General features: G+C 46.4%; 1 protein-coding gene across 1 annotated transcript in view; it reads right to left on the reverse strand.

The window, feature by feature from the left end:
• The window catches only part of RYR1 (ryanodine receptor 1), a 1,073,089-nt gene that overhangs the window by 138,431 nt on the left and 921,918 nt on the right, over positions 1–12,740 (reverse strand). The window contains exons 83-85 of the mRNA XM_078661091.1: positions 8,042–8,122; positions 7,030–7,118; positions 4,027–4,155 (exon numbers count right to left, since the gene is read on the reverse strand). Of these exons, the coding sequence (XP_078517217.1) occupies positions 4,027–4,155; positions 7,030–7,118; positions 8,042–8,122 (299 nt within the window). The remainder of the gene's footprint in view (positions 1–4,026; positions 4,156–7,029; positions 7,119–8,041; positions 8,123–12,740) is intronic.

Here is a 12,740-nt window from a genome sequence, read left to right on the forward strand (position 1 = left end):
CCTGTCGCAGGGAGGTGTTACACCCCCCCAGACAGGAGATAGTGGATTGTAGCAGGGAGGTTTGAAAGAAACCAGACACTGCATGGGGAGCACAAGGCTACCCCTTGCATAATCCGGCCAAACCGGTTCTGGGGCACTCCAGCCCTCGTGCCAGGGCGGCCTGGATCAAAGGAAGGGGGTGTATCCACCCACTTCCTGGGTCCCACCCATAGGAGGGGACCTAGCAGGTAATCCAGCCCCCAAAATTAGTATAAGACTGGGAGCAGTGCCAATGCACTTCAGATTATCCTGATGAAACATAAGAAACGGAACTCTGGACCCTTCGACATCCTACTCAACGTAGAAGACTGAAGAATCTCCCTTGTGGTCAAGGAGTGACCACCCTGTGCAAACAGGCACCATCCAGCCATCGACGTCTGCTTTGTTGCAGTTCCCGCCGGAACTCGAGCGACAGAGATCGACGAGATCAAGCTTGCCTGCCTTCTAACAGCCCGATCCACAGTCCCTGCAGAGCTGAGACCCGTGGAGGCGACCGGAAGCGTGGGGCACGCCATCTTGGAAAGACCACGAGACGCTGACCGTGCAGCCCACGAGTGACCCTCGAAGCTGTACACCGGGGTTTGAGAAGCCCCAACCCTGAGCCACTCTTGCACCGATGTTCAGCCCTCCACACTCGACGAGTGCTGCGTGGGGCCCTTCTGCTTCTTTTGGCTCAACGCGTTGGCCCGGTCACTTGCCAGCTGGCTTGTGGCCCCTGTGCCGACGAAACTTGAAATTCGACTTGCGATTCTGGTTGCTCCAGATTTGCACCAGCTCCCCTGAAAAGGAGCCCCCACTCTGACCCTCCTGGTTCGAGTGAGAAGCAATCTCCCGGTTCCGCGTGGATTGCTTTTGCCAAGTGTTGTTTGCTCCAATCTTGAAGCCGACAGCGCCGACGGCGAGAGCCTGCGTGGGACAGATCGTGACCCGCTCCTGGACGTCGTAGATGCCCCAGAGCCCATGTGACAGCGGAGAGAAGCTCCTCGACGACCACCTGATTGCGCCCGACATTGCCTGGTTCCGTCCTGGTTCCACCCTGGTCACTGCTGAGTGACCCAGACTCTGTCCCCTCTGCTTTCAGGTACTTTTCGACTTGAGTCCACCCTTGGACTCCACCGGACACTTCTCTTTCCCCCCCGCCTGCAGCCCTTTCAGCTCCAAGCACCAAGAGCCTGCGTGACGAAACCCGACTCAACTTCGACCCTGTGCACCCGCTTCCTGTGGGTGAGGTAACATTGCAACGCCGGTGTTCCCACACTGGTACACACCTCTAGGGTCTGTGTCTTAAGTTTTGTTCCTCTAGGTTCAGGGGAAGTGTCCTTTAACTTTAACTTTGTAACTTTTACGCACCATTGGTTAACATTGGTGCATGTGTGCGCTTTCTGCACTGCACCCGAATCCCGCGGGCTTTTCCCGACTTCAGCATTGCTTGTCCCGACTGCTCCCAGCGATTCCCTAGGCCCTAGGCCTAACCACTGTTCGATTGGTATCTCTTATACCACTTGTTTAGTATATGGTCTGAGTGGCCCCTCGCCCTCATCCATATTTGTGCAACTTTGTATGTTATCCTGTGCTTTTGATTTAACGCTTGTGCCCCTTTATTCATAAAGAATACTGGGGATTGTTTTTAGTAATAAATACATATATTTTTATAATATATACTTGTGTGGTGTCCTTTCATTTGATATTACAGGATTGTATGTGGTAAAACAGCTCGCTTAACACGACCTCTTAAGTTAAGCCTTTAGGCTGCTTAGTCCATGCTACCCCTAGGATAGCTTGTCTAATAAGGTTGACTTACAACCAGACACCATAAGGGATTGTTTGGTCTGATAACAGGTGGTTCCAGAATTGGAAACATCACCTATCAGGCCAACTTCTCACAGGCACTATAAATTGTATGATTGGTGCAATATCGATGTAAGACGCTACAGATCTGCTTTGAACCCAACAGGATCATTGACCCCCTCTCTGGCATAGGTGGCATTGGTGCAGGTGTCAACAATCAAGGTAGAGGCATAGGCTGAGGCACCGTAAATTGCATCGGGGTCGAGCCCAAAGCTGTGGCTGACCTCCGAATGAGGTCAAATGGAACAGTCAGCCTCTGGGATGGATTCACTGGCGGAAGACTGACTGAAGGCCTTCTCGGACCCTTAAAGCCCAAAGGTATGCCAGAGGGATCTGGTCGGGTACTGAAGATCCAGTCCATAGTCTTCCTGAATTCCCTATGCTGTAGGGCTGGGGAAGTCAGATCAAATATAGGAAGGAGTGCCAGAATAGATTCCAGGGTGGGAGATAGAGTTTGCGGCATGGAGGTACCCACGGCATCATACCACTACAAATTGTGGAAGGGGTGGGCTTCGGGTGAGCCATGTTTAGAATTTTTGCGTTTTTATACTTTTTGGACTTAACAGAAGATCTCGATTTTAATGGCGAGCGTTCATGAGATCTAGCTCTGTCAAGCGTGTCCAAGCCTTGGTCAACGTCCGGCAATGTGAGACATACAACTTGGCCTCACGATCTTGGATGGCATTCAGGTTCATCTTGCCACATTTACCACCCAACCCCTAATCATGCTGGGAGCCCAGACCCCAGAGACAGACCTCGTAGGGATCCGACACCGACATGTTTGTGGCAGTCCTTACACAGTTTGAACATTGCTGCCTTAGGAGGGGACATGCCCCTTACACACCGGAAAAAATGTGAGAAGAAATCTCTGTCAAGAAAACAGACCAAAGAGAACAACTTCTGTATCCGAGCAGCACACAAAGAGTGGAACTGACGTCAGAGCTCAGGGGAGGCACAGATATAGTGGCCCGATACCACATCGGTAATTGGACAGACCAGATGAGGAGCTGCACAACGGCACCTACCGACACACAAGGGAGTTGCTATGAACATCTTACGAATCCACTCTGGTTCCTGGCAAAATTGACAAGGAGAGGAATCTGTGATTGAAAGTATCCATCAGAAAGATATTTTCAAGTGGTGTTGAGAGGAAAAAGCATTATCTAAAGACGTGAAAAGATGTGCTATTAACAGGGGCAGGCTAGAGGAGGTGCAAAAAATAAGGAAAAGCCAGATAATACATTACCAAGAGCAGAGGACATGAGGTGGCATTATCAAGTGAAGGTTACAGACAATGCTGTTACCAATGACTACTCCGTGCAGGTGATGTAAGTAAGGACAGGCAAAAGCAGTGGTTTATCAAGCCTTCTGAAGGAAGGTGTTACTAACAGGAGTTGACAGAGGGTGATGGTATTAGGGATAATCATTAGAAAAGGTTACCTTATAGGAATAGAAGGGTGGAAGGCAGTAGAGGCCCGTATAGGGCGTGCTGCCAGGTGGTGAAGTGGCGCGGGGGAGGGGTAGGGTGGGGGGTAGTAAACACCGGAATACCAATGAATGCAAGTAAGTAGACATTTAAATTAATAAAATGAATTTTGTTGTGCGCGCTGCATCGCAGTTGGCACGCAATGAAATTCATTTTATTGATTTAAATGTCTACTTACCTGCATTCATCCGTATTCCTGTGTTTACAACCCCCCACCCTGACCCTCCCCCGCCCCAAGTCACCGCCCGGCAGCATGCCCTATACGGGCCGCTACTGGTGGAGGGGACATGGAGTAGAAAGGTGATGGCAATCATTGGGTGGGGGCAGCTGAATGAGATATTTGCTCGTTGAGCAGTTCTAAGTGACGTGAGAGTAGGACAAATACAGTGACAGTGCATTTGGGTGAACGATAGAAAGATGAATGGCTCTTTGTTGGCACTGTTGGGGCACGACAGGGGATCAGAGCAAGGCTTTGTTCAATTGAGACAATTCATGGAGGTAACTGGCTCTGTTAGATCAGAGAGAGAGCTGTGATATTTTTTGTTCAGGGCAGGTGAATAGGGCAGGGATTTGCTGTATTTCTGAAGGATGGGAAGGAGCCTGGTATAAGGAAGCTGATAAAGAAAAAGGGACAGAACTTAAAGAGGTCTTACCTGGATGTACTCAGTGAGGCTGTTGAAAACCTGCTTGGCAACAGACATGGCCTTGGAGAAGTTCCTCTTGCCCTGGTCATCGATGACATCCTTCCCGGAATAATACCAGTAGAAATCGCTGATGGACTCCTAAAGAAGTGCAATAAATTGGATAACAATAAATGGACAAATGCCTTTGTATCTGATACCTTCAGACAGTCCCACTGTATTTCCAGGCCTTAATCTCAGGAAAATCATCCTGTGCAGGTGTAGAACACAAACAGCTATTCTATCTCTACTAGGGATAGCAATCATAATTCCATCTAAGCCAGCCCCATTACGCCCTGCTAGTCAGTACCAGCAACTATAGGCAGTCATGCAATGCCTGCCTGCGTGATTCATCTTCCACCACCACTATTCCATCCACCAGAATGATTACATTCTTACATACATTCCTACATGCATCATTCTTTTTTCCACCATCATCGTTTCACATTAGTAAATGGCATTGCGTTTATGTCATTAAATATTTGTTTAAGCCAGAGTCACTTCATCAATACCTTTGTCACTGCAACCCTCTAGTGCCATGGAAGAGATCTTGTGCCACCACTGGATGCCGTTGCCATTCTTGATCGGCAAGACATCGACGGCTAACGTTGTCTGCCCTGGAATTCAGAGAACCCATTCAGAGAGCCTGCCAAGTATTGTACTATCAAGAAAATGTCCTGATGCCTCTTGACATAGGGTCCACAGCTTTTACCCCACATTGCTTGTTGCAGTACTAGATTGCAGTGGTGTTGTCTGTTAACACCAGAAATAGCCTCCCCTTAATGGAAAGTAGGAAGGCTTTCAATGCCAGGTGGATCGTTCTTAACTCAAACAAGTTGATGTGGACCAGAGTCTCCTGATCTCCACCTCTCCCAGAGGGCCACCCCAAACCAGGAGGGAGGCATCTGTCACCACCGTGAGGGCTGGGTGGGGAAGGGAGAGGTGTCTGTCGCTGGCTCAATTGCGGCTCATCATCCACCACTTCAGATCTTTTCCTGTTCCCTCCGATATCTTAACCAGGTCGGAGAGATTCCTCTGATGCTGCACCAACTGGGATTTCAGGTCCCACTGCAGAGCTCCCATATGCCAGCAGGCTTGCTTTACCAGCAGGTTGCAGGAGGCCATGAGATCTAGCCGTCTTAGATTAAGTCTCACAAAGATCCAGAATAGAGGCTGAAACATCAAAATCATCATCTGAATATCCTGGACTCAATGCTATGGAAGGTAGTCACGGAACTACATTGTGCCCAGAATGGCTCCAATGAAAGGGAGCATCTGAGAAGGGGTTGCGCGTGACTTCAGCATGTTCATAGTGAACCCCAGTCAATGTAGGAGGTTTGCCGTAGTATGGAGGGAGAGATGTACTCAAATTTCTTAGTTCCTGTGACCATTCTTGCTGCGGCATTGAAGTTAGTTTTCAGGGGACCTAGGTGAGATTGCCTGGTACGGTTGTATGACAGAGGCACGTATGGTTGAACCATGCGTGCCTCTACCACGCAGCCCGAAACACGAATGTGTCTCAACCATGCTTTACTTTACCGCAAATGTCTTTACCATGCATGTCTTTACTACGCAATTTTGTGGTAAAGGCATGTTTGGTAAAGGGATGCATGGTAAAGTTCATGCCCCTTTCCCTCCACTTTTGAGTCCTAAAATCCTGGCTCTTGCCCTATAACCTGACCCCGAGCCCCAAAACCAACCCCACCCCTTAAACCTTAAACTTTCCCGATTCCCCTTTACCTAAAAATTGCCCCCCTTGCCCTGAACACTGCCCCTTCTACCTGCTCCATCCTTCACCACACCTTTACAGCCCACCTTTCATCACCTTGCCCAATGAGTGTCTCATGCCTCCTTCCACTATGTTTATGTGCTGTTCTTTATATAACATATTTAATTTCTCTCTTTTACTACAGCTTCGCATTTCTAGGGACCTACACCCAAACCGTGCTCCACCTGCTCACTGCCCCACTTTCTCAGTCTATTCTCCTTCTCTCATTCGGGTTTACAGCAGTGCTACAATATCAGCACCCTGTAACTAAAGCTGAAGCAGTGCAGCTTCTCACTAGCACGTTCCTCACACTGCTACCGGGTCCGGTCAAGCAGATTGCCAGGGCTGGTCGCTGTTCCCAGTCTGGTCGTGCCTATCGCGTAGCCCCATGTTCTCTCTGCCTCAAGATCCACTACAGTACTGACACCTTGTTTGATCAATATATTCCACCAGCTACACTGTGGTGGTGTCTGAAGAACTTTAATCACTAGGAAAGGAGTGAGGAAGATTGTGTCCACAGAGCTATGCTAAAATGACACTCTCCATATTTTTGTTCCCACGAGTACCACTCCACCCAAACAGGTGCCATTCTAGTAGAGGAATCCCCATTCCATAGTTGCCAGATTTAACCCATAACCTTCAAACTCTATTCCATCCCCAAATAGGACATTTCATCTCTCACTGCTCCATTCGATCTTCATCAGTGCCACTACACATCTAAAAAGCACCATTCCATCCTGCAGTCATTCCACACTCATTAAGCACTATTCCATCTTCCACTTGCACCAATCTAAACAATGAGAGGAAAAGTCAAACCTGCCAGCGACATTCTACCCCACAGCAGAAACACCCTGCCCTACAAGTAACATTGCAGCACCAAAGGAAACCAAGTGAGGCCTACATTTCTTAATACTGCTGGTCGTCTGCACATATTTGATGCTCACAGGTCAAATTACAGCATGTAGTCTGCACTGGTATGAGGTTCATAGATGTACTCACAGAAATTAGTCAGAACCTGTGTAGATCTCAGGTTTGATATCACAACAGGTATACTGCTTACCAACGCAAAGTTCATGCCTGTAATCTGCTAGTCTTTCACCTACATCCTCAGCCCACATTGTGCCATTGCGTAGACTCTTACCTGTAATCACCCCATGTAGTCTGCACCTTGATCTCTAATCATGTCTGACATTGTGCGAGTCTCTCACCTGCAATCGCAGTAGATAATCCACAGTGCAGATGATGATGTTAATTGTAGTAGTATTTCCCGTCTGCGTCCTCAGGTAATTCTGGAAATCTGCAGACATTAGGAAAGATACAGTGAGGGACTCGTGGTCTTCATTTGCTCAAGCTTCTCACTCTATGTCTAGATTTGATTTTGGCAACTGTACATGCAGCGAAGCCAAACAGGCACAGAGTTGGTACAACTATAAGGTCTGTCGATCCGAGGCAGTAAGTCAAGGATTGGAGCACAAAGTTGCGATTACAGCTAAGAAAATCAGATTATTGGGGGCATAAGGAAAGAGACCCATGCAGGATGGGACTGTCCCCATTAGCCATTAATTCACATAGAGCAAACCTAGAAGACATATATATGAGAACGCACATTCATTGTACTATTGTCCTTTACAGTCTGGCATATCTCTCCTACACTGCCGCTTCGACATCCTCAAACTCCTACCTCAACTCTCAGAAGTCAGATGCCAGTACACAGGCACAAATCTGTACTCAGGCGTAGCATTTTTTATTACTACACGTGCATCACCCACTAGAAAGTCACAAGTGCATGCTCTCTTGATGACTTTCTGACTTTTTTTCCGCTGGAAACAGAAACATCTGTCGGTAATGGAGCAAACCTTCCAGCAGTCTTGTAAAATAATCTGTGTCCCTTCATTATTAAAGGATATATCCTGGATGGACATCTGGCGTAGACTGCGGGTACTGGTAATTTTACGATAACTAATCTTATAACTTTAAGAGTCCAAATGCTATGTTTGATTTGCAATCTTATAGCATCCTATGCTTCCAAAAGTAAATTCACCACTCCAAATGAAATAAGATATGGGAACTGGAGTTAAAAAAACAGGTGTGAGCATGAATGCAGTGCACCTTTTGGTTGTGAGTCAACATTTAGCTGGCTATCTCCTCTCCATGCGGATTTGAGCTTTCATGCAAGTGAAAATGGAAAATTGAAGCAAGCAGGCTTTCTCAGTCCCATACCATTGTTGTGTCCCTCACAAAGGAGCTGTAGGAAACGGAAGAGATCCTGCGTGAACAGATCGTCAGCCATCACTTTTTCACCTGTCAGACATGGGAGAGCAAGAAGGAAAAATAATAGAAAAGTAGATAAAAGGAAAAATAAAGAGATTCAGGATTATCGTCAAGTACCAGTTTGGGAATATTTAACTGCCTGTTAGAGTCTATTAGTGGCAAAAAAAGTATATTAGACATGGACAAAATTAGTGATGTCTTCAATTTCTCCAGGCATGACCATTAGAGCAGGCAGCACCTAGACACAGCAAACCAAGATTAGTAGGGCAGATTTCCATGCAGCACTGAAGAGGGTCCATGTGGAAGTTAAAAGGAGGAGAAAGCAACAAAGTAAGATACACAGGAGAGATTGGTGTAATCGAACAACAAGGAGACTCAAGTAATATGTTATCAGGCTGTCGGCTACAGTTCATTGTGAAAAAGTAGCCCATTTATAAGAGAATTCAGGCAGCTTTCCACTCAGGCTTGGTTCTGTGTATTTAACATGATCTCTCGAGATTCATACATTAACACAATTTCTCTGTGTAAAACATCATAATTTAATTACAAATTAAAAGCTCAATGCCTAAGACACTGGTTCTCTAGAACGTGCATATTATGACATCAATGTCGCGTCATGTTACAAAACATCTCTGGCATTTCAGATCCAGTTAATTATAAAAAGTGGAGTACAGAAGGATATATGGAAGTCCACAGAAGTTATTCACATTAGAGATCGCATAGCTACGCAAAAGTTATTAAGTGGCCTTTTTCTATGTAGCATATGCTGCTCAACACAGTAATATGCTTTGCCTAAAACCAAAGCATATTAAATGGAGCGGTATATGGAGTTCACTAAATCTAATCCTGCTTGTTTCGCTGTATACATGCTTTCAGGTCAGCTCAGAAAATGACTATTGCTTGTTCTTGGGACACTCAGCACTGCCAAAATAGCCATATCCCACAAAGCCTGGGAGCTGTAGTCTTTTGCCAGCTTTCTGCTAGGAATATCTCAAAACTACGTACATGGATTTGAGTGATAACTACCACAAGCAAACAGGAATGTTCAGATTTTACATACCCTGCATCACTACACTCTCAAGCGAAAGATGAAAGAAAAGGTAAGGCGGCTCAGCGAGGGCTGATCTTTGTTTTCTAGAGCTATTCTTGTCTAAAGAGACCGCCTCGTTGGCTTGCCTGGGCACCTGATTATTCAGAACCTTATTGAAGGCTGTTGCTCATAAAATCTCGTCTCCGTCTCCAACGTTTCACAATAAGATGTTAAGCTCAACAGAAGGCACTGAGATGGCTAGAGTTTGTGTCGCCGTTTTCTATCACTGTGGGAAATTTGACCAGATCTACAGAAGCTGGGCCTTCTTGAGTGGGAAATTACATCTCATGGGGGTTTCTAATCTACTGAGGTTCTGTTAGTCCATGAGCATCTGTGAATTAGTGTCGAAAGAAGGAATGAGATTGCCCCCTTCCCTCTACTCATCCTCTGCATGCAACACTCTTTGGGGCATTTACACAAGGTCTGAGTCTGACATGAACAGGGCGTCTGTGCACTAGAAAGACTGCTTCCTGGTGACAGATAACTTATCAGGCACCTCTTTCTCTTGCAGATAAAGTATTTATGTTGTTCTCACTGACTCTAGAATGTGCTGAGTTGTCTTAATTATCAGTGTCACTGTCAGGTTCAATATTGCCACAAATGGTGCTGCTCAGCGCTTTTTCAGCTTAGAAGGCTAAACAGTAATTGTAGATGAAAATGGTAGAGCCAGGCCCACTAATGTGGAACCAGTATTAACCAAAGTCGGTTAGCACATGGGTCGATGTACCAGACCGGGCCTTAGAGAATGCTTCTAGTATAGCCTTCATAACCTCTGCTACAGAACGGGAGCCTGACCAATATCAATAGCTGTAAGATTGGAATAGGTTCAGAAGATGATCAAGGGGCATATTATCAAGAAACGGCGTTAAAATTATTGGCGCTTTATCGGTAGGAAACTGCCGCTAAAGCGGCGATCATTTTAACGCCCTTCTTGATAATATGCCCCTAAATGCTTTGCATTGAACATTCTCTCCTTTCTCAATGTCTGGACAGTGAATGTCTCTGGTCTTTTTGTGAATATATATCAGGAAGCCGATCGACTCTAAGAGTGCACTCTTCGTCTACAAAAGAGGATGCCACCAAAAGCTTTTCCTCCTACCCACAGACTGCCTTTGTATGCATCTGTTTAGAGGTTGCGCAATTTCAGGTTGTGAGTTGCACCCAGGCATCAGAAGCATTCCTTGCTTATTGACCTGAGAAGCTGGAAGGTGGCACAGAGCTTGAAAAACTAAAATTTTGGAGGAAACATGTCTTTACATTCAGAGAAGAAATATAAAAGCACTGTGGAAATACTGGGGAAAATCCCAGGGGTTCTGGATTCAACGTGAATGCACAGAAAAATGCTGACGTCACCAGCACCCATGCACTACACTATTTTGATGATACTTCATTTCTGATTAAATCAAATGACACTACGTAGCGACTTGTCATGGCTGAAAAAATCCCCATATCACGTTTGCTGCATGGGAAGGGTTTGATTTAATGAATCTGTGGGAGAAAATATTAAATGAAAATGTATTATGTAGGTCGGAAAGAAATGTTATTACTTCAATAAACTCGGAGGAAAATGCACTTACCCACAAGAGGCACTGCTCCTCAACACAAGTACACATTGTGTTTGTTTCTTGTGACTCTCTGGAGAATTGTAAAGATGATAAATAAGGAAATGACCCCACTCAGAAAACAACAGATGCCACATCTGCCAGCGGAAAAACTTGACCTCCCAGTCCCAGGCAGGGGAAATAATCAATGGCCCTGACGTACAAGGAGCAAACCCACTGCACGTGAAGGCAACTGTATTTTTGCTTTCTGAAACAAAATATATCTTTGGGAGCTACTTTTAGACACATGAAAATGAATGCTGAGCTGGCTCAAAAAAAAAACATTGTGCCAGCTTGGGATTTTGCTCTGCCGTTAGTAAATTTGTGACAATGGGAGAAACACTAACACCAGAGAGATATCTTCCATCTAGGCATGCAGAGGTCTCTTATTATGGCTGCCGTGGCGGAAGGTGACCCTCAACGCTGGAGGGCGTTGAGGGGACCAAGAACTGAACCCAGTGGGGGCGCCAATTTCTATTTTTACAAATTAAAAATGTACTTACCTGTGTTTCGCTCTCACCCGTCTTTTTTTTCTTGGATGCCATCAGCGCGCCTGCACCTCTTGCAGCCTCATGCAACCCCCTTCTGTAAATCCCGACGCTGCTCTCATGCTGCTGCAGATGAGCAGCATGAGAACAGCGCCAGGATTGGCTGGAGCGGACTGCCTGGATGCTCCACGCCCAACACACTCCCCACCCGCAGACCCACTGCGGCCCACGTCACTCGGTTAGCCCAACTCACGCCTCCATTGCCTGTCCCAACCCCGCCCACATGCGGAAGTAAACTCTCTCCGCCACGCCGCTCCCGGCTCTCCACGCCTGGATCCATTCCTGAGACAACACGCCGATTCATTCCGGTATGTGCTCTCCCCGCTTGTCAACCCCCGGGCCGTACGACCTAGTCCGATGCTCCCTGACCTGAGAAACGGGCCACTGGTAACCGCCACATTTGTTGTCCTTTCTATAGGAGTCGTGCTGACAAAACGGCTGATCACAGACGGCCGCTTCACGCACCGATTTCCTCAGGTACGTTCCATCTACTTTCTCTAAACCCCTCTGTATACCGATCCATTCCTACATTCCCTCATTTTAGTCACGGGCCATCAACAATCGCCCCCCAATTCCAGACCGTGTTCTCATGCATCATGCTGAAACTACGGTTGATCACAGACGGCCGATTTCCAAAGCATGCAAATGTAATTTCCCTCCTTCACTTAAACCAACCATGCTTCATCGGTCCTTTTTCCTTTTTTCCCCCCTTTCACAGTGCCTTCATGCAGACCCCGGATTACCTTTGACTTGGCTAACCGGATTGCACCTTAGGCTGCCCCTAATCGATTCATGGAGACTTCCAATAACCAATAGACGTTTCATGTACTCGGAATTGACCTAAGGTAAATTGACTGCGCTTCCCTGCCTGTCTTCCTTACCAGTCATCCCTGAATGTCCCCCTGATTCTCTTTCCTTTCCTTGCAGCACGCCCCAATTCAGACAACCAAGTCCTGATGACGATCCAAACTAATATGGATCGAAACGCCGTCGACCGAACAGCTTAATAACAGGCGTACTCCTCCTTTGTGGCTCAACATCCAATTGAAAGAACCTTGTTTATTGTGCTATCACATGCTTTGGAGCCACTCACTGTTAATTACTTGCACCTTGTTCACAGTGCGCCGTTCATGCTGTTCACTTTTCACTTGCGTCGACACTCGCACCACAGACACTTTTTAAGCACCAAGTACTATATGGTTGTCACCAATTTAATTTATGCAGTGCTGCTTCCAACTGTATTATTTCCGACCATGAACTTATGTCACAATATAAAGATGATTAACTATCTTTTTTCATACTAACGAGTATTCTCCTTCTTTCCTTGCGAGTAATGCTGTATGCATGCTTAATTAATTGCCTACACATCCTTACCTATCAGGACATTGTTTCTTAATGCACCTTACTTA

The sequence above is a fragment of the Lissotriton helveticus genome, chromosome 9, assembly GCF_964261635.1.
Source record: "Lissotriton helveticus chromosome 9, aLisHel1.1, whole genome shotgun sequence".
In the NCBI taxonomy this organism is placed as follows: Eukaryota; Metazoa; Chordata; class Amphibia; order Caudata; family Salamandridae; genus Lissotriton; species Lissotriton helveticus.